Source organism: Mytilus trossulus, chromosome 3 (genome assembly GCF_036588685.1).
Source record: "Mytilus trossulus isolate FHL-02 chromosome 3, PNRI_Mtr1.1.1.hap1, whole genome shotgun sequence".
NCBI lineage: Eukaryota > Metazoa > Mollusca > Bivalvia > Mytilida > Mytilidae > Mytilus > Mytilus trossulus.
In genome coordinates, this window is record NC_086375.1 from 88755869 (window position 1) to 88779068 (window position 23200).

General features: G+C 31.1%; 1 protein-coding gene and 1 long non-coding RNA gene across 2 annotated transcripts; one reads left to right on the plus strand and one right to left on the minus strand.

Annotated features, from left to right (window-relative positions):
- Positions 1-1343: 1343 nt before the first annotated feature.
- On the plus strand, positions 1344-9970 carry LOC134709829 (uncharacterized). Its single transcript, XM_063569964.1, has 4 exons — positions 1344-1496; positions 7203-7302; positions 7913-7989; positions 9368-9970. Exons 1-4 carry the CDS (start codon positions 1442-1444, stop codon positions 9523-9525), a joined length of 390 nt encoding a protein of 129 aa, XP_063426034.1. The 5' UTR covers positions 1344-1441; the 3' UTR covers positions 9526-9970.
- Positions 9971-17375: 7405 nt separating this feature from the next.
- LOC134712759 (uncharacterized) lies at positions 17376-22188 on the minus strand. The gene is made up of 3 exons (XR_010106318.1): positions 22101-22188; positions 20208-20256; positions 17376-17829 (listed from the first exon to the last, which is right to left on the minus strand). It is a non-coding gene; the product is annotated as an uncharacterized LOC134712759 (long non-coding RNA).
- Positions 22189-23200: the final 1012 nt, after the last annotated feature.

The window sequence follows — 23200 nt, forward strand, 5'->3', positions numbered from 1 at the left end:
GCATCGGAAAACACAGTTTTAAGGCGATGTATGTGTTACCTATATGGTTAGCCCTGTGTAATCCTAGGTACGATGTATGTGTTACTTATGTGGTTAGCTCTGTACAACCATAGGTAATACGTTTGAGGATATTCTTTGTAAAATTGTCACAAATAAATACATATATTCATATCAACAACAAACAAAAATTCAAGGACAAGTGGATGTTTATAAAAAGAAATATAATAAATCAGTTCTTTTAACGTTATATCCGTCTTTCTGTGGATTTTGTTTCGTAGCAACTGAATATCAGAAACTACAGAGTTTATTGTCAGCTTGTACTTAGCCATATGCTGATTGGCTTCTTTAGTGTGGTATATTATATCATACTTGATTTAAACATCTTCTTCTTGTTTGTTACATTAATCTAGTTTGTAATGTTGGTCGTGTACATGACAATAATTTTCATATTTCTCAGAGCATCTAAAATCAAATACTAATAGCTTTCATTGGGGGTACAACTTGAACCTAACTGTTTCGTATCCAGTATTAATAATTAATATAACGTGTAGATGAAATTTTCGATTGTTTTTACTATATATAGCAGCAAAAATTACTGGGATGAAAAGGTCATATACATATTTCAGATCAAAACTCCATACAAATAAGATAATTTTTAAAACGCTGTGAAAATGTTTTTTTATGAGATAATTGGTGTTATCATAAAATTTGTTTAAGCGTTCAGTGCAAACATTAGGTCTAATTCCAGAACAATACCCGATAATTAACAAATTAAGATGGTTCAATAATCGTTTCGGCAAATGTCATTGGTTTTTCAACTAAGAAGTTAATATGTTAATATTGATAACTGCTTTTTATAGGGAACAAGTTGTTTAGTTATGCTGTATACGATTTAATTTTTTTTTAAAAAGGCTAGCCATGTGATCTTTCTTTTTGACATCAGTCATCTGTATATATAACAGTTTTGCGTTTTTAGTTTCTATAATCCTTAATCTGCTATGAATAGTTTGCTCGGTCACAAAATAATAACTCCCATATGTAAAGCTTATTCTTTCTTCTATATTATACCATTGTATTTGCTCAAGTACCCCGACTGCTTAGAATTGTCCTTTTTGAAAAGCATGATTGCTAGGAATTTTCCTATTTTTAAAAGTATGATTTCGGAAAGTAACTCGGAAAAGCCTATTCTTTATAAAAACAAATGTACACACTGAATGTATGTTTGTTTAACCAAAGCAAAGGAAACATTGCCAACAACTTTTCAAATCGAAACCTGATAAGTTTTTAACTAATAAAGGTTATTTGCATATAAATAAAAAAAAAAAAGGAAGTAGATAGTTGGCATTGTTCTTAATCAGAACAGATAATTAAGTTGAAATATAATAGTATAATTATAATATATCCTTTATCATTCAACAAAGTTTGGTACAGGACAGCAAACATGGACTTCGTATTATTTATGATTGGTATATCTTCTTTGATAATAAATGTGAAAGGTAGGTTAAATTGTACAAAATGGTAATTTCACAAAATTAGTTCAACAAATACATTCGTCTTTCTAAAATTTCAGCGGTGTATGCATATTGTCTATACATTTTGAACAACACTTTGCCACAATTGTAAAATGCACTTTTAAAAATTGTTATATACAACCATGTTGAAAATATGTTTTACATAGAAAGGTTTTTTTTTATGATAAAAGGACGAATGCTCTCCATTATACTCAGATTATTGATAAGGTTATCATCATTGAATCTATAAAGTATGAAACGAACATTAGAGAAAACAACAAAAATGTGTGCAACTTTTTATATTAAATGTACATGTTGCATAAACTACATTTTTGTAACCTAAAGTTTATATACGTTCAGCATATCTTTCTGTATTTTTGTGTAATAACTTTTTTTTGGATTTAAACTATCACGTCATACGAAATTCACCGCAAAAAAAATCAAAAACGCCCGAGATAAATTAGTTCGGAATGCAGTTCGTTATGTGTATGAAGTAGCAATCTGGTAGGAAAAAAATATGTAAATGGATATTTCAAATGTGCTAAACCAGAGGTTAAACAAAATCTGAAAAATGTGAATGATTTGATTGTCCAAGCTGAACAACTAATTTGTGTAAATGTTTTTGTGTTACAATTTAAAGAAATGACATTTTGGAAGCTATATTTTGAAAAGGGTTCACGACGTTGTTATAATAAGTTACCATAAAGTTATATTAGTTGCAATTATAGGCAAAGATTACCTTACCTGTATTTGGCACAATTTTTGGGAATGTTTTGTCCTCAATGCTCTACAACTTTGTACTTGGCCTTTTAAACATTTTTTTGGTTCAAGCGTCACTGATGAGTCTTTTTTTTAGACGAAACGTGCGTCTGGCGTAATGTAACATTTTGATCCTGGTATCTATGATGAGTTTATTTAAAGAAAAGTGAAAAATGTTGTAACTTCTCTTATGTTATGGTGCTTTAATTTATTACTTTTCACAATATTGAGTTGTAATGAAAATCGATTGATCTTGATCATACATGTTATATATTTACTAATGACATTTTTTCAGCCGTTAAAGTTGTTTCTTTTCTCTTGTGATCAATTGGGCAAATGTATTTCTACTTTTTTTAAATTACGCTTTCTTTTGAGTACAACTTAAACCTAACGTGAGGGTACCCAAATTGCACCTATTTTGACAGTTTTTGAACCTACGTTTATTAATATGCTTCAGACAAAAGTTTTCATTATGTGTTTATTTTGTAGATGTATCATTTTTTACTATATGGTTCACCAATTTAATTTTGAATTCATGTGGAATCATAGAAAAATTGGTCTGAAGTGACCTCCAAACCATAAATGATTCTGTAATGAGGAGTACCCAAATTGCATTCATGCTTAAATTCGCATCGTCAAAAGTGAAATAACAGAGCGTTTGTTTAATTTCTTCAAATATTTAGAACAACTTGATATTAGTCAATGCTTACTCTTCATTTTTTAAGAAAAGGATACTTGTAACATATTGCTAAATTTAAAAAAAAGATGACGTTTTGATGACGTCGCATAGCGACGTTTCCGTACATTTTGCTTTTTCAGTAAACACTTCATCTATTGATAAATACTGTGAACGTTTTGTGAATATCTAAATATTTTTACCTATGTTGAAAGACGCGCATCAAATAATAAAAATACAAATTGTTTAGTCTCTTTGAAATCTTGTAAGGTTTCCGCTGCTATTTTTGCTAAATAGGTGCAATTTGGGTACCGTAACGTTAGCTGTTTCGTATTCAAAATTGATAACGTATCGATGAAATGTTCGATCGTCATTTCTTTGTATAGTATCAGAAAACGTCGGATTGGAAAGGTCAATAACAATATAAAAATCATACAGACAATTGGTATTGTTGAAAAATATTTCAATTTAAATTCCATTAAACATTAAAATAAAAGGTTTTTTTTAAACAATCTGCAATCTGTTCTTATAGGTTGATTGATATTATCATAACATTTGGTTAAGTGTTTAGAGCAAGCATTTGGTTGAATATCCTAACAATATCCAAAAACACCAAACAGTAGGTGGTACAATCATCGTTGAAGCAAAATGATATTTGTGTTTCAACATGGAAGTTATTATATTGATATAGATAGTTTTTCATTTTGAACAAGTCGATTAAATATATTGCCAAATGATTTTGGGTACATGTATTTCAATCCGGACATTACTCAATCCGGAAGTTACTATGTTGAAATGGATTGGTTTTCATATGGAAAAATTCGTTCAACTATACCTTATACGATTAACGCCAAAGAGACAACAATATGAATAATAGCTTTCTTTTTAAATCAGTGATCTTTATATATAACAGTTTTGCGTTTTTAGTTGGCATAGTTCACCTTTAAATAGTTCTATATAGAATGGTCTTAACGTTATAACGTACAAATTCTAATGTAAATATAACGGAATTTGATGAGACTGTCATTAAAGTGAGAGGGTTAGCGCTATAGAACCAGGTTTAATCCACCATTTTCTACATTTGAAAATGCCTGTACAAAGTCAGGAATATGACAGTTCTTGTCTGTTCATTTTTGGTGCGTTTTGTTATTTGATTTTGCCACGTGAGTATGGACTTTCCGAATTGATTTTCCTCTAAGTTTAGTATTTTTGTGATTTTACTTTTTATTCTAAATAATAAATGTATAAGAGTCTATAAGCAAGTATAGAATCATATCATCTAAGGAACAATTTGCCTTTTACAATCTAAATATATTGATGACCTGTTTACGGAAATGCCTGAAATAGTTGTCTCAATTATCGCTTGAAATTGATTAAAAATCGTTCAATAGATATATAAAAACTTGTTGCTATACCATAGCGATAAAGAAGTTCTTAAACAAGAAATTACAATGTTACACTTATACTACAGACATTCCAGACTTAATACATGTATCTCTGAAATAATAATATAATGAAGAAGTGTAAGATGAATATTCTTCGCATGAAATATTTAATTAATCTTCCAGACCCATTTTTTTGGTATTCCCATAAACGTTTTTATTTACTCGTATTTGCAGTAGCTTCAAAATCAACTTTTACCATGTCTCTGAAGGCTTTTCCAATAGTGTGCATCCCGTGAACTTGAATCTTTAACATGTTGATTTATTCGTGAAACATATGTGTTTTACAGACCAATCCGTATAAAAGACGATGGTATACAACGAAAAAGAAGGATACAATTTAGCAATGGGAATGTTGCAAAATTCCAAGAACACATACATTTAAATAAGAGAACATTTGTTTCAAACACTTTAAAACGTTTTCTTGTGAGTTGATTGACATAAACATAACGATCGTGAAAGTTTTCATTGCCCAAATTAGGAAGAATATCCAAACAATACCCGATAATTTTAACACATTAAGGCGGTTTAATCATCGTTCCGGCAAATGCCATTGGTTCCTAAACCAGGAAGTTACGATGTTAATTTTGATAGTTGATTTGCACATGGCAAAAGTCGTTCGATTGTACTTTTTAAAACGAAACACCACTATCAATAAGATCTTTCTTTTTTAAATCAGTGATCTGTATATATAACAGTTTTGCGCTTTTTGTTTGTAAAGCTCACCTTTAGAATAAATATAAACCGCATTAAATGTTCTTATTGTTCCAACGTATATTTTTAGCAATAACTGTCTACATATCTTTACGCAAGGATGGTAAAACTCATATAACGAACCATTGTCCTTTACAAACTACATTTATTGCTGACCTGTGTTTCGAAAATGAATGAAATAATTGTTACAATTATCGCTTGAAATTGGTCAAAAGCATTCCCTAGATATATAAAACGTTGTTTATTCTTTATCGATAAAGACACTTTTGAAATAAAGGGGTAGGTTGAACCTGAAATTACCACGTTAAACTTATATCTCTGAGACAAAGTTAATAATATAATGAAGATGTGAAAGATTAATATATGTCCTTCTTATGCCCATTTGTTTTTGTATGCTCATAAACGTTTTAGGAACTCGTATTTGCATTAGATTCCAAATCGATGATTATCTAGTGGTCTCGTACATCTCTGAATTATATTCCAATAGTGTGCATCGTGTACATGCGCACTGAAATGTTTAGCATGATCTATTCGTTGAATACATGTGTTTTACAGACCAATCCATATAAAAGCGATGGTATAAAACGAAGTAGACGGATAAGAATGGTGGAGTGGGTATGTTGAAAAATAATAAGCATAATTTTCCATTCAAACACAGAAATAAATTGGGAGAGTTGAGTAGAATAATAAATAAATAAACTTAAATTTACCAGCTTTGACAGATGTGAAGAATTCATCTTTTCAATTGTCATCATCTATTTCTCAGGGGCAACATAACTTAATTCATATAGTTGACGTTTGCATATATCAATTTAAATGTTGGGCTCGTGTATTTTTACACCATTTGTACTCCTGACTAAATTTGCTTTTAGAAATAGTCTCCTTTCGTAGATGGGATCAGAGGCAGGTCGTTTGTAAATACATGTGGTCTTCAAATCTACTACAGTACATGATTGTTTACTCTCCTCTTTCAAAATCAAAAAATGGTTTTGGATAAAGTATATAAACGTTCACAGTGTCTTCTAAACAATGTAGTAATAAACAGGGAATCGTAATTTTAGATAAAAACTATTCCGTGGTTAAAACGTTCACCAAGGTCCGAAGCTGGGATTCATTTAACCAAGGATTAAACAAAGGGTGCCACCTGACCACGTTTAAAAGAGGGACGAAAGATACCAAAGGGACAGTCAAACTCGTAAATCCAAAACAAACTGACAACGCCATGGCTAAAAATGAAAAAGACAAACAGAAAAACAATAGTACACATGACACAACATAGAAAACTAAAGAATAAACAACACGAACCCCACCAAAAAATAGGGATGATCTCAGGTGCTCCGGAAGGGTAAGCAGATCCTGCTCCACATGCGGCACCCGTCGTGTTGCTTATGTGATAACAAATCCGGTAAATAGTCTAATTCGGTAGGTCAAATTCATGAAAGGGAAGGGGATTGTAGTTACGACGTAAGGAACATATCCGATATCATTTGTGAAACGGTTATTCCATAATGGTCAACCAACTCGTGATGGCGTCCGTAAAATTTACGAAGGGATGATTTCAACTTCACCATTTGGAACTCTTGGTTTAATAGCTTCCTTGTGAGCAGTAACCCTCTATCAAGAAAATCATGATAGGAAATGCAAGCACGGGAATATCGTATCAATTGGGAGATATATACCCCGTATGCAGGTGCTGCTGGAATGTTGCTACTTAGAAATGGAAAGTTTACAATTGGAAAGCTGAAATCATCTCTTTTGTCGTAAAGTTTTGTCTTCAACCGACCCGATTGGTTTAAGTTTCACCAACGATTGACCTCAATAAAACAACGACTAGCAGATACTGATGATTTAATCATAAACCAATCTAACGAATGGTTAAAAGCTGTAAAACAAATTTTTCAATGTGTTGAATTAATCTTATAATGTACGAAATGTCAAATACATTATGCATAGCACAGTCCGTTGTATTCCAATGTATAATAAGCAATTAGAAGTCTTCACATTCAATGTTATAAAAGTAACTCACTTCGTGGTAAGCCTGAAATTGCATTCAAGATGACGTATGTACGAAATGTTCATAGGTTTTACTGTATTTTATAGGTCAGTCGTGTTACTATGACTACCATCATTGTACAGGATATGATTGGTGCTGCCCTGATAGTTACGTCTGTACTGGGTCGTCAACCTGTTTATCTATTCGGTGAGTACTGTAATTACGGAAGTTTTTTCGAAAGTATTTTAATCGATTGAAAGGGCATTAACTGTCAACTACATAATCAGTGATTTCACACAAATTATCATATTTAATCTATAACATAAAATGCCTCATAAACATGTTTAACCCACCCGCAATTTTGCGCCTGTCCCAAGTCAGGAGCCTTTGTTTGTCTTGTGTGAGTTTTAATTTTAGTTTCTTGTGTATAATTCGGAGTTTATTATGACGTCCATTTTCACTGTACATCTACTAGTATAAATATGTTTTAAGGGGCCAGCCAAAGGACCCTTACAGGTGCGGGAGTTTCTCGCCTCATTGAAGACCAATTCGTGGCCTTCGGCTGTTGTCTGTACTATGGTCGGGTTGTTGTTGCTCTGACACATTCCCCATTTCCTTTCTCAATTGATTTACTCTCTATTACTAAGAAAAGTTCCAAATTACCAAACCTTTTTGTTTGTTAACAATAACCAATGCATGGGCTCGCAATAACTTTTTTATGACTCGTTCTAAAAAATGTGTTTTACTACATGTAGAGTATTCCAATATTTGCTCCAGTGTGTATATTTGCCTTACTTGGAATATATTCTGTTTTCAGAGCAATAGTCGGAATATGTATTGGAGGTTTATTTGGTCTAGCTATTTTCATCGCCTGCATATACTACAGCTGCAAAAGTAAGTTTATATTAAGTATTTTAGCAACATTTGGAAAAAGTTTAAATAATCGTTTTGATTTACTAAGAGAAAGACAACATATAATGTTTGATAATGAAATCAGAATAGATGGCACACAACGGCGATTATCAAAGTAACTTCGCATGTGTGTACGTGAAACTAAACACATTCATTCATATGAAATTAAACTGGTGTTTCATTTTTAGAGTAACGCCGAATGAGCGCTAAAATTGGAAGTGCATAGAAATTAGCTATCGTGAAAATGTATACATTCATATGAGGAATTACCTTGAGTTTAAGGGTAGCACATAAATAAGTTCTGTTATTAACAATGTTAGATAATTGTCACAATGTTGTAAGTATAAATAATAAAAATGTGGGTTGAGTGTCAGTGTAAAAACTCTCCATTGTATAACAAATTAACAAACATAAGTAAAAAAAATGGCTTCAACACTGAGTCTATGCTTCAATACGAACAGCACGGTATAAAGGGTCCCTTATACAAAACATTTATATCACCATGTTTACGTTAATATGATTTAAGGATTGAATGTTTGCCAGATATTCGGACTCCTCTAGTTATATCCATACGATTAAACAATTTACCCTGTATACCTTTACTTTTCTTTACATAATTTTATTACATATAGTTTAAAAAATCACATCTGATCATCCTACAAAGTTATTGTATTTTCTTTATAATTTATGAAAGAAAAGTTATTTCAATGTCAAATATATGAAACGTCTAGAGGGATATTTTCCCGCCTAATTTTCAATGGCTTATATTAGTTTTTTTTCAGATTTTCCAATTCCTTTATTAACATGCTATCATTTTAAAATAGTCTTTAAAAAGCTTGTGCTATTCTTGGCAGTTTGTTAGGTTATTCCTGTTGATCTGACTAGCAATGCTCTTTTGTCATATCCTACATATCATAACAATGTGTCCATGCCTTGTGTTTTACTGTTCTAGATTATAGATGGATTGAGCATTACACATCCTGTTCAATCCCTAACATTAGCAAGTTAACAGTGTAATAGTCAGTGGTAGTCGTTGGTTGCTGTATGTCGTGTTTTGTTTTTGTGTATAGATTTAAACTGAGATGTTACTTGAAGTATAAATCATGGTCTTGTTTTCTGTCTTCTGACTTATTTCAAATCTCGTCATTTCTGGGACTTTGATAGCTTCATCATATACCTTATTTTTTTTGTCAATACATTGTAGTTGTTCATACCACACTCATATACTTATATAACTTGAACTTGAATTATCTAAAGAACATATAACACATACAACCTTAATATATGATATAAACTTGCAAAATTGTTTAACTGCTTTTAAACGATATAAAATTAATGAACAAAATATTTGTTTACACAGAGGAGAAGGGTAGAGTTGGAACTGTTTTGACACATCCAGACGTAAACACTCACAGTAGTTGGACAACACCAGTATGGGGAGCAAGCTTATGGACAACCGCCTGCATACGATCAAACGCAGTACAGTCATTCAAGCGGGTTTGTGCAGCCAGCCTCTGATCCAGTTTATCCACCTACTAAAGAATAACTGTTGTGCTAAAGCTACTGTTTCAGAAACTATACGTTAATTATATTTATCAATATTTTACTGTGTGAACTTTCGTTATTGATTTATATACGTTCTCATTTTTCAGGGGAATTTAAGTAGGAAAACCTAATGTAGGCCTTTCAATCATAATTACCTAGAATAGTAGATTTATTACGAAAAAGGTAAAAATTCCACGCATGATATACACACAAAGACCAATGCATGGAAATTTTGTGTGTAAATCATGCACAAATCGAACATAATATAAAGCATACGTAAATCAAATAATCTTTACTTTAAGTATTTTACATTTTCTTGTTTTCAATTTTATTATCAAATTGTTGAATCGTTTACCATATTTTTTCGTAAATTATAAAATTATATTTGTTAGTTTTCGTATACTGGAAAACGCACTTAAATTAATGGCTGTGACTTATAGTTACATGTATTACTACCACTGGTTTTCACTCTATGCTATAGAAAAGGTTGTTTCAATAAAATTGAAAATAAGGACTGTGTCAAAGACAACAGCCAACGGCCCCCAGTCTTCAATGCAGCGAGAAAATTTTGCAACCGGAGGCGTGCTTCACCTGGCCCCTAAATAATATGTATATACATACGAGTTCAGTGGTAATGGACATCATACTAAACTCCGAAATATACACAAGAAACTAATCTTCAAATTCAAGACTTAGAAAGGACATAGGCTCCTGACTTGAGAGAGGCACAAAAATGCGTCGGGAATACAAATATCTACTATGTAATCATTACCTGTTATCTTACTCTCAATAAAATGTGAGTTATGCGTAACATCAATGGATTGTACCAATGGTCAAGTCAAAGATGACCCTAACCCAATTGTTTGACTCCATAGGTATGCATTTACTAAATTGTGAGCCATTGATAATCCTACGTTAACGTGTGTCGTAAAGATGTCAACTATTTAGACGTTTATAAATATATCATCGGAAAACACAGTTTTAAGGTGATGTATGTGTTACCAATGTGGTTAGCCCTGTGCAACCCTAGGTACGATATATGTGTTACTTATGTGGTTAGCCCTGTACAACCCTAGGAAATTCGTTTGAGGATATTCTTTGTAAATAAATACATATATTCGTATCAACAACAAACAAAAATTAAAGGATAAGACAAAGTTTTTAAAAAGAAATATATAATAAATCATTTCTTTTAACGTTATATCCGTCTATCTGTAGATATTGTTTCGCAGCAACTGAATATCAGAAACTTTATTGTCAGCTTGTACTGCCTAATGTTGATTGGCTTCTTAGTGTGGTATATTATATTATAATTGATTTAAATAGCTTCGTCTTCTTTGTTGTATCCATCTAATTTGAAATGTTGGTTGTGTAAATGACAATAATTTTCCTTTCATATTTCTCAGAGCATCAAAAAGCAAAGCACCCTTATATTTGGAAAGAACCTCAGCCTTTTTAGATCTATAATATTGGATCGCATTTTAAAAAGATTTAAGGATACGTATGCAAAACACCTTTTGATTGATATGTATATAACTTTAGACGTATTTGGCTTTTTGGAATTTTTGATCCTCAACACCTCTTCATTTCTGTACTTGTTTTGCTATATAAATATTTTGATATGAATGTCACTGATGAGTCTTATGAAGACGAAACGCGCGTCTGGCGTACTAAATTATAATCCTGGTACCTTTGATAACTAATTGCATCAATATTGACTTGGCAGTACTCGCCAAACATAGATACCAGGCTTCAGATTGTGAACAACAGATACGCCACAGAGATACAAGGCTTCAGATTGTGAACGACAGAGACGTGATTCGGGCATAAAAGTCTCATAAGTGATGCACGACTCAAAATAGGTCAAACAACTAAAATGAAGAACGAAACCGAAGAGTATGGAGGACTCATACTGAATTGTTTTTGTTATAAAGCATTGCTATGGTAACTTTTTCCTGGGGAAGCACAGCCATGTTCAATCAATGTACAAATCGAATTTGGATCATTGTTCAATAAAGTCATTTTGAAGTGTATTTATTTCTCCTTCCGTTTGTCTGTGAACTTGGTTATTGTCAGTATATATGAGATTGGGTTTTACTCTTTATTCATAAACTTGAAAAGTTAATATTTTTGAATGTTCCTCTGAACTATACTTAACATATACAATCATTGGATCATTTGCGAGATTTAAACCATTTCGTTACCACAAATTAATTGAAACCTTAGTAAAGTCTTTCATTGATACAGTGTTGAATTGAAAAGTTTTGCTGTACTTGTAGATTTATTGCCAAAATAAGAATATCACATTTGTTTTCATAGACATTCTCATGTTCTGAAATGAAACCACTTCTTATTAAATATTAACGTTAAAATAGAAATCAAAGTATATCAAATTTAAAGAGCTAGAGACTATAAAACAGATCGAGAAAAAAAACCACAAATCATATCGTCTTTGTTTGCAAATGTAAAGATGAAAAGCGCTTCGATCGCACGAAATTTATAAGTTATGTATAGCACTATAAGAGCAACATTTCACGCCAACTTCAAAGTGACATCAAATGTGTATAATGCTTGACCTTTCGTCTCTCTTTTTCGCTACTTTTCGCAGTCGTATGTGTTCTATTTCTATTTTCTTCTTTGACAACATACCGAAATCAATTATTATGTAAAGTTTTATCATTCCACATAGGTATGTGACTTTTGACATCAGGCGACAGAAAACCTGCAGGTCACCTGTTACTGCTCTTAGGTGATATTGAAATCTAAAATACTTTTATTCAATCCATCGCATTTCAGCATTACCACCACCCCTTTTTTGACGAGATCAAATACACCCTTCAGAGTAACTTCTATTTCATTGAAATATACCTATGTTCTGGGTACATGTATGCATTTTTTTTGTATTTATTTGATAAATGACTGTAATATTTTTACTGTCTATGGAGAAATAACATAAAAGTTGTGATGCACAATGAATGACGTGCGTAAAACGTTGATGACGTCACTGTCACATGACTAAATTATGTCTATGGGCTAATAACAAAATAACGTCAGCCATTCAGAAGACGCGTTACATCCAAAATAAAATTATTGAATCATAGGGTAAACAATTTCTTATTTTTATTAGTTTACTGATGATCTTCACAATAATAGCACGATCGACAGTTATACTGACCATATATTTGCTGGTTTAACAAATTACCGGGGCAAAATGAAAACGAAATTAAAAATGATGCTTTCAAAGCCACGTCAACCTGATATCAAAGTATTATTTTTGTTTCACAGAAATACATTTGTCTTCCTGATAGTGCAAGTCGGTGGCGTATCTAAAGTGATGCAATATGACTCTTCATACAACATCATGTTATTTGAAAATATCTGTCAGTAAACAATTTTTTTACTTCTTCAATTAAGTTTTGTGTTAATGTACATACGATGTCATCGTATTGGAGTTAACAACCATTGAAATAGGTAACACGTACTTTAGAGAGTAAGATCAAGCTTAATGTCTGAGAGTAAGGATTAACAAAATGCATGATTTAACTTCATATCAAAGATTATTTGAAAGTATGTTACGACAGCAATTCGGATCTGATTGTTTTAGGTATCTTAAAGGCTCTTAAACGACAAAACCATTAATCAACAGTCATTTTCAATCTTTCAGTCAAGTTTCAGACTGTTAAATCAGGCCTGTTCATACCATTTGCTTGCTGTCAAATATAATATGTTTCCGTCTATGTTCTGACTGATCATTGGTTGTTTTTACTTGTACACATCCACAGTGTTATTTTACAAACTTACCAGATGATGCTGGTGTGTATGGACAATATAACAACAACTGAAAAAATCAAAATGATCTGTTCAGACTTAAATGATGTCATTAGAGTTTATTGTGAACAACTATGTCATCAAATTATTAAAACAATTAAAACTGTATGCCAATGAGTAGATTTTTACTTTGTGCACAGTGGAAATAGGTTGAAATTTGGAATAAAATTTCTACCAAAATTACTCCCACATTTATTTTAAACTTGTAATGATATCATTTAGCTTGAGTTAATTATGTGTCAACTGTTTAAAAACCACAGTTATTTTTTCCTATTCGTGTCTGTATAACTTTCCTTATAGCGTACTTTACGAATTACCTTAAACGCGTTTGCTTTTCAAATTAGGAAACATGTGTAATAGGTAACTATGCATTTTACACTTTTCAATTCACCAGGCAAAAAATAACGTTCATTTTATTCTATATTACGATATAATTATTATATGTTTCATTTATGTTTAGATTACAACACAATTATCTGGTTAGTGATGAGACTGGTATTGTGTCTTTTGCTGAGTTTCCTAGGGTGTGCATTGGGCAAAAAGTAAGTTACAACTGAGATTAGGTTATTCCGAAACTTAGGGAAATAACTGACAGATACACACAATAGTTCAATTAATTAATATGAATGATTTGAATAATGTTTTCTTGCTTTTAATAAAAAAAAACATATATATGAATGACAATGACAATTATATTATAAACACAATGAGTAGATTTTGAAATGACGTTGTTAAGGGCAGAACATTTGATCTGTCACTAGCAATTAATATATTTAACTATGTTTAATAGTAGAACATGTTAAACTTTGTTCTTTCAATATGCCACTCATGGAGCCTTTTTTTAAATAGTATCTTGTCTTTCTAATAAAGGCAACAGAAGTATACATCTGCTCAAAAGTCATTAATCAATTAAGAAAAATAATAAATCCGGGTCAAAAATCAAACCCAAGAGAAATACATGCTAGCATGCATGGAAACTGACTACTATATAGCAACTGCCATATTTTTGACTTGCTACAGAATATTATAGAAAATTAAAACAAACAAACAAACGACGCCAAAGTTGATGAATATTTTTTTGGCAATCATACAAAAAATTTCCTCATTTCAATAAGGTGTTTCGACACACCAGACTAACAATAACAAATCAGAAACATAATCAGAATTTGATTTGATATATATAACGATATTTTTGTTATTTACTTTTAAAATTACAACTCTTAAAAATGTTTCTAGTGTTTTGATTCATATAATTTTCATTTCAGTTCATATATTGCAACAATAACACGTCAAATACGATCTTATACCACGGCTGTTATCTATATAGCACCACTAAGGTACAGTAAGGAGCGGGCTAATGTAGTGGTGACACTTATGGACAGAGACAAAACAACATTAGCTATTAAAAGGAAAACATTTAATTCACTACGTGAGTATCATTTAGAAAAAAAACGTAAACATGTCATCTTTAAAAAGTTAGTTGACCGAATTAGACAAATAAAAATAGAAACACGGAAGTTTATGTAATGTCAGTACATACAAACAAATGATTAAAATGTATCACCAGCCCAGTAGTCAGCACTTCGGTTTTGACATGAGTATCAATTACTTAGTATATGGTAATTTTTATAAATTTACTGTTTGCAAAAGTATGAATAATTCTAAATACTAATGATTTTATAATCTATGAAATAGATCAACTAAGCCGTATTTGGCACAACTTTTTGGAATTTTTGGGTGATAAAAGCTCTTCAACTTTGCACTTGTTTGACTGTCTTAATTTTTTGATCTGAACGTACTGCTGAGTTTTATGTAGACGAAACGCGCGTATAGCATGTATAGTGTGTTAAATTATAAGCCTGATATCTTTGATAACTATTAACATGTAAACCTATGTGAGCTAGAGGCTTGTTCTGTTTGTTCGAATCAGTTTGGATTAGCCTTCATCAGGAACACTCAATTCAAAACATGTGATAAGCTAGGGAATTTTAGTTTGATAGAACCGTGTTCGGCAGTTCAGAGACACGAAAAAAAGTCATAAATGGTTTCAGGATGAATCTACATATGTTCACTATATTCTTTCTAGTAGTTCATTGAAAGACTGTTGATGTACTTCCCTCGATGTTAGTTTGTTATCTAGATTTGTTTTCTTTTAATCGATTTACATCTTGTGAACAGTGGTATACTTATTTTGCATTTATTTAGCAAATACATAAATTAGGAACAGATGATGGCAACAGAAGTATATCAGGGTTTAAAAGTCAGAAATCAATTAAGACAACAAATATGGCCTACAAACTAACACACCGGGAAAACATCAAACATAATAGGAAAACAAAGGAACAAAAGTAGTGCAAATGCCAAAGGATAAGAATTCGAACGCGCCCATGCCATAATTACGGTAGGCAGAGCTCCTCGAAAAAAATCAGATTTTGACATTTAATGAAGTGATTCTTAATAGTTTTTGAACGTATCTTCAACAGAATATACAATATTCCTTTCGTAGCTAAGTTTAAGTGGCGATTTAATGTACATTGATGTGAATAATTGAGATATTCAAAGTCTAGAAGTCGTCTCAATTTTTCAAAATGGCGGATGGAAATGTAGATCCAAAAAGTTCGACCAAGTCTTATGCTGAAGCAGTTTCTCCTAAAGACAAAACGTCAAATGATCAGTCAGTAAGTGAAGTTAAACCAATCTTCATCTTGGAACAAGACTTATTTGGTTCTAATAAGCCCTCACAAGACCAGTACCTCACTCATCTCGAGCTATACAGATCTGTTGAACATCTTGTAGACCCCAGTCATTTGAAAGCTTTACAAAGGGTTAGGGGATTATGGAGATTATATTTTGACAATCAGGAAGACCGGGATAAAACACTCACAAATGGTCTTGTTATTCGTAAAAAGCTAATACAAACATATGCTAGAAATCCCAAAACTGCTGAAAATGAAGATCCTAACAATGTTCGAGTAAGAATAAAAAATATACCTTGCTCAGCAGATGACGGTCAAATTCAAAGAGCCCTTGAATTTAATCACTGTGTAGTACATACATTATTTCGTGAAAGGCTACGAGTCGATGGACGCGTAACAAATTGTCAGACTGGCGATCGCATTGCAATATGTGACCCAATACCAAATCCTTTGCCAAAAACTTTATTCATAGGTAAATACAAAGCAGTGGTACTCCATCGAGGTCAAGTTGACACCCGTACAAACATTAAATGCAATAAATGTCTACAAGAGGGACATAAATCTTATGAATGCCCAAACGATTGGGTGTGTCGCACATGTGGTGGCAGCGGTCATAAAGCAAGCTATTGCACTACTTGCCCAGATGATTGGGTATGTCAGACATGCGGGAAGTCCGGTCATACAGCAAAATACTGTAATGCAGACTCCGATTCTTCTAGTGAAGATAGCCAATCTGAATCTGAATCAGATTCAGACATTCCCACACATCCAGAAAGCTGTCAAAAGGATGCGTCACAAACAACCCAAGCAGCTGAAGCAGAACAAAAAACGCCTAGCTTTACTTTTAACAAACAGGCAAGCAACAATCTTGAAGATCATTCAAACCTAAGTGAAAAAAAGGAAAAACGACATGTCAAAAAGGCTAAACGAGCAAAAAATAAAAAGGACAAACAAAATTCCAATAAAGATCAGCCGAGCATGGAACGCTTCCTAGCAGAAGCCTTTAGAACTCCATCAAATAAAACCAATGAAGAGAAAAAAACACGTACTAAACAAACAGCAAGTACTCCTACTGATAAGCTTCACAAGAGACAAGAACCTGTGAAAAAAACAAAATCCTAAGCTCATCTTAATTATAACTATCAACTACAAATCTTCATGTGTTTTAAATTGTATATATTGTATATATTTCTTTGTTTACTTTGTATTATAAACATAGACTGTGTTTATCAAGTGAACAAAATTGTAATTTGTGAATGTGATGTCTATATTGTAGATAGCATACATTCAAAAGAGAAATATCAGAATAGTTGTTTATTTAAAAATGTAGTAAATACAGCATATATGAAATTATTTGTAAATGAAAAATGTATAGACTATGAATATAAAGGTGGTAAATCTGCTTGGATAAAAAATATTGTTCCATGCACATCTAAAACGAAATGCAGTATTCATAGGCACACTTTAATCCTTTGTCATAATATATTCTTGGAATCAAGTAAAAAACAGCCAGTCTTGAAGTATAAAAGTACAGTTTCGGTAAACGACATTCATCCGATGTTCTTTTCTTCAGGATATGAACATATTTCTACACAGTTATTTTTTATAAACATTAAAGAAACAGCCAAAAATATCCAACTGTTCTTGAACTTAGATATCACACACTTCTTCGTTGTGCACATATTTCCAAAATTAAGCACTTCTAGTAAAGTCATTTGGCTAACAACATTCTGTGACACGATTAATTCCATATCTGTAAAAAAATATAAAAGTTGTAAATACAAAAGAACCACCCGCGCTATCAAAATTACAGTAAATGACAATGCTAATGTTTACAAAATACAAGACGTTTTCAGAAAGTCAGTAATGAAACTAAAAATAGAAATTAATTTTACCTGTGCTATTTATAGGTCTAAAAATAACTACGTGTTTATCTGGGTCACGATACATAGAACAGGTTTATACATTTTGCTAGATTTAAATAAATCGTTTAAGAGATCAACAATTAAACTTCTTTAATACTATAATGAAAACAAAAAACTTCCACATTTGCTCACTTAATTGTCAAGGTTTAGCGAGAAAGGAAAAGCGCTTTAGATTATTCTCTTGGTTTCAACAGCAGAAATGCGACATTTTAATGGCACAAGAAACTCACTTGTCAAAAGATTTGATAAAGCAAATTAACAATGAATTCAATGGCAAACATCTTCACAGCCTAGGCACAACAAATTCAAGGGGAGTTTCTTACTTTATTAATAAATCACTAGACTTTAAATTAATTAATGAATTTTGTGATAAAGAAGGGAGAATTATTATAATTAATATAGAAATTCAAGATAAGATTTTTACCTTAGTAAACTTGTATGCACCTAATGAAGTTCATGCAAGAAACCAATTTTATAAAAAAGTAAGTAAATTAATTGAAGAGCACACTCTTGGTGCTCTAATAGTAGGGGGAGATATGAATGATTTACTCTCAGCTTTAGATACAAAGAAAAATAAATTACATAAAAAGTTAAAAAAACCAGTCAATGGTTTAAAACAATTAATTAAAACACATAAATTGATAGACATTTGGAGACAATTAAATAAAGATAAAAAACAATTCACATGGAAAAGAAAAAATTCTACAAATGAAGCTAGTAGAATAGACTTCTTTATAATATGCACACAAGCACGCCTAAGTACTGTATCTGCTGATATCAGGCCTGCACAAATTTCATTCACAGACCACATGGCTATTTCGCTTAAATTAGACATTTATGCAAATAATCGGGGTAAAGGATATTTTAAAATGAATAACAGTATATTGACTGATACTCAGTACAATAAACTAATAAATAAGTTAATTGAAAAGTATGAGCAAAATTTTAATCTTACAAATGTCCTAAATCAGTGGGACCTGCTAAAAACCGACATAAGAGAGTCTACTATCCAATACTGTAAATCAAAAGCCAGAGAAAGGAAAAATATAATTTTAATAATGGAAAACAAACTAAATCTTTTAAATGAAAGATTAGACAAATTACCTGATAGGAAAAATAATGAACTTTTTAATCAAATAAAAAATTTAGAAAAAGATTTAGAAGAGATATACTCTTTTAAAGCCAAAGGAGCCCAAGTTAGATCAAGAATAAAATGGGTAGAGGAAGGGGAAAAAAATACTAAGTACTTTTTATCTCTAGAAAAAAATAGACAGGCTAAAAAATCTATTAATAAATTAATGACCCAAACCGGTGAGGTTACTGTTGATCAAAGTGAAATTTTAGATGTAAGTAAAGAGTATTATAAATCTCTGTACAAAAGTACATGTCCCGAAACTGAAATTTTAAAGACATACATAGAAAATACCCCCATTGATCATTCTTTAACTCCTTGTGAAAGCAAACAAGTGGATGGTAAATTAACTTTAGAAGAGCTAACATCTTCTATTTATAATATGAAACTAAATAAGACTCCAGGCAAAGATGGCTTAACAGTTGAGTTTTATCGACAATTTTGGCCAAATTTAAAACATATTGTATTGAATGTTTCTAACACATGTTATGATAATGAAACTTTATCTGAGACCCAAAAGATTGGGATAATATCATTGATTTTCAAAAAAATGACCCTTTGTCCTTAGATAATTACCGTCCAATTACTTTATTGAATACTGATGTAAAACTTATTACATATACTTTAGCACAAAGACTAAAAAAAATCTTACCCCTAATTATACATAGAGATCAAAATGGTTATGTTAAAAATCGATATATAGGATTTAACGTACGCCAAATTCAAGATATTATAGATTATGCTGAAAACTTTAATATTGATGGAGCTATACTATTTATTGACTTTTCTAAAGCGTTCGATTCACTCGAATGGGACTTTATGCTGGAATCATTAAAAAAATTTGGATTTAATAAGTCTTTTCAAAAGTGGGTCAAAACACTTTACCATGATATAAAAGGATGTATTTTAAATAACGGGTGGATTTCTGAAACCTTCGGGATTCAACGGGGAATTCGACAAGGATGCCCTTTAAGCGCCTTATTGTTTGTTTTATCAGTTGAAATACTGGCTTGTAGGATAAGGGATAATAATGATCTGAAAGGGATACTAATAAAAATTGATAAAAATACTCACAGCCTAAAAATCTCACAGCTAGCAGATGATACAACTCTCTTTCTAAGATCTAAAAATGAAATAAAAAATGCACTTAATTTAATAGAAACTTTTGGATCTTTTTCAGGGCTTAAACTTAATAGAAATAAAACAGAAGGTATATGGTTAGGTAAACTAAAACACTGCAAAGACAAATTTGAAAGTATCAATTGGAAAGATAAGGTGAAAAGTCTTGGCATTTATTTTGGCCTGAACAAAAAAGAATGTGAAACACTAAATATAGAAAGACAGTTTGAAAAATCTGAAAGGATACTAAATGATTGGAAGAAAAGAAAATTGAGTATGATAGGAAAAATAACTATAATTAAAACACTAGTTATTCCCAATATAACATACGTTGCTTCATTGATAAATCTAAGCAGTGAAATTATTAGTCAATTTAAAAAAATCTTATTTAATTTTTTATGGGAAGGTGGTAGCGAGAAAGTTAAACGCTCAGTGTTAAGAAAAGATTATATTGAAGGGGGACTAAAAATGACAGATATTGACGCATACATTGAGGCTATTAAAATAAATTGGGTTAAAAGATTAACTGATGAAACTTGTGCTAACTGGAAAATCATACCTTCTTTTTATTTTAGAGAGTTTGGGGAAAATAATTTAATATTTAAAATGAATCTTAATACTCATAAGTCACTAGAAAACCTTAAAAACTTACCTACATTTTACTTTGAAATTTTGAAATGTTGGATTAAAAATGGAGGAGGAAAGACAAAAGTACCTGATAATTATAGAGATATAAGAAAGCAAGTTATTTGGGGAAACCAATATATAAAAACAGGTGGTAAAAGTTTATATTATAGTCATTGGGTAAAAGAAAACATAATTTTTGTAAATGATGTAATTGATGATAAAGGAGAAATTTCTCATAAAATATTAGATAAACTTAAAAAGAAACAAAATTGGATCGCCGAAATATGTTCCCTTCGGAAAGCTTTACCCAAAAGTTGGATCCAAAAACTAAAGAGCAATATATCAAAACATACTAAAATCAACATAACACAAGACATTAAAATGTTAAGTAATGGATTGTATTACGATCTAGACAAAATTAAGTTTAAAGAAATTTATAATATTATTATCAGGTCAAATAAAGAGCTTCCAGTAGGTTTTTGCTCATGGAAAAACCAACTATCAGGTGAAAATGTTATATATTTCATTAAGAAAAATTTATCTTTCACCTTTCTTTTTTTAAAAGATAATAGATTAAAAATGTTTAGATGGAAATTACTGCATAACATTTTAGCTATTAACCATAATCTGTATCGCTGGAAAGTAGTTAATAGTGAAAACTGTGAACTATGTTCTAAATCTGATAGCTATAATCATTTTTTCTTTGAATGCACATGGGTAAAAAATTATTGGACATTACTACACAAAATATTTATGTATCTTAATATTGGGCAACATGTTTTTTGTCTACAAAATCTTGTAGTAGGGTACAAAATTGAAGATGTGGATTATCATGTACTTAATCATATTATAACAATTGTTTGCTTTGTGATTTATAAATGTTTTTATTTATCAGAAAAGAGAACCAAATATGTAAATATGATGTCAGTCCTAAAAAGCGAAATTGATATACAAATTTTATATCATCCGGAAAATTCCTTTTTGAGAAAATTTCAAAGAAAAATTTTAGAAAATTGATTCTCTGGCTGTCATATTTACAGTTGATTGACCTACATTTTTGAGAATCACAAAAATGTCATTGAAATAAAAAGAAGACAAATTTCTAACGAAATTGCTTTTTAATTTTTTGTTTGATTATCATATATAGTATATCATTCAATGTTTAGCGTACTTGAAAAATAAGACACTATCTAAAAACTACCATAATTCAATTATACTGACCTCTTAATCCGATCGAAACCATGCTCTTTCACTTTCGATTAATCCAAAACTAAAAGCTAAACAAAAGACGGTCAAAGTTCCGTTTTGCTTTTTTCATTGTAAAGTAAAGTACATGTTGTAGACAGCTATTACTCTGTTAATTGTAACTAACACGCAATACTACAAGTATGTAAAATTATAAAAAGTTTACCAATAAAATCCCCTGGTTTTATTGGTAATTAACCATACAGGGCAGAACCTTAATGCCATTGTTGTAACATTAAGGAGATTTGTTAACAACTATTATAGTAAAATAAAGTATCTGAAGTTGTAAAAAAAAAAAAAAAAAAGCAAATGCCAACACAATTAAAAACGTACAACTGCCACAGGACATTCTAAATAAAATATAATATAAAAAAGAAGATGTGGTATGATTGCCAATGAGACAACTATCCACAAAACACCGAAATGATACAGACATTAACAACTGTGTATTTCATTGTTGTTGGCGTTGCTTGCTAAGAAATTTTGTTTTAAAAATAACTACAGATTTTGAATTTCCGGCAAAGGAGTAAATCAATTTTCTATATATAATTCATTGACAGCTTTTTTATCTAGACCTAAAATAACGATTTTTGCGAAATTGATTGATTCAACATACTTTTATCAGCGTAAAGCATATAGTAATTTTATTCAAAAAGTATAATAAAAAAGCAACATATAAATAAAGGCAACAGTAGTTTACCACTTTTCAAAACTCATAAATCGATAGAAAAAACAAATTCGGGTTATTAACTAAAACTGAGGGAAACGCATTAAACATAAGAGGAGAACATCGACACAACATTAAACTGTAAAACACACAGAACAGAATTAAGAATTAGATAAAATTCGAGGAGAATAACAAATATAACAACAGAACTAAATACATGAATTTGGGATAGAAAAGTACCGTTACACGTCTTATAGTAATGTGAATTCACAATCAAATATTAGGGGAAACAAACGACACAACAGAAACACAACGTTAAAATGTAACACACACATAAACGAACTAGAATATAACAATGGCCATATTCCTGACTTGGTACAGGACATTTGTTAAAAGAAAAAGTGGTGGG

Excerpts from the sequence above, each read along its gene's own strand:
- LOC134709829 (XM_063569964.1), top strand. The coding sequence starts at position 1,442 with ATGGACTTCGTATTATTTATGATTGGTATATCTTCTTTGATAATAAAT. Across the intron at positions 1,497-7,202 it reads TTTGATAATAAATGTGAAAG|GTCAGTCGTGTTACTATGAC; the intron begins GTAGGTTAAATT and ends TGTATTTTATAG. Across the intron at positions 7,990-9,367 it reads CATATACTACAGCTGCAAAA|AGGAGAAGGGTAGAGTTGGA; the intron begins GTAAGTTTATAT and ends TTGTTTACACAG.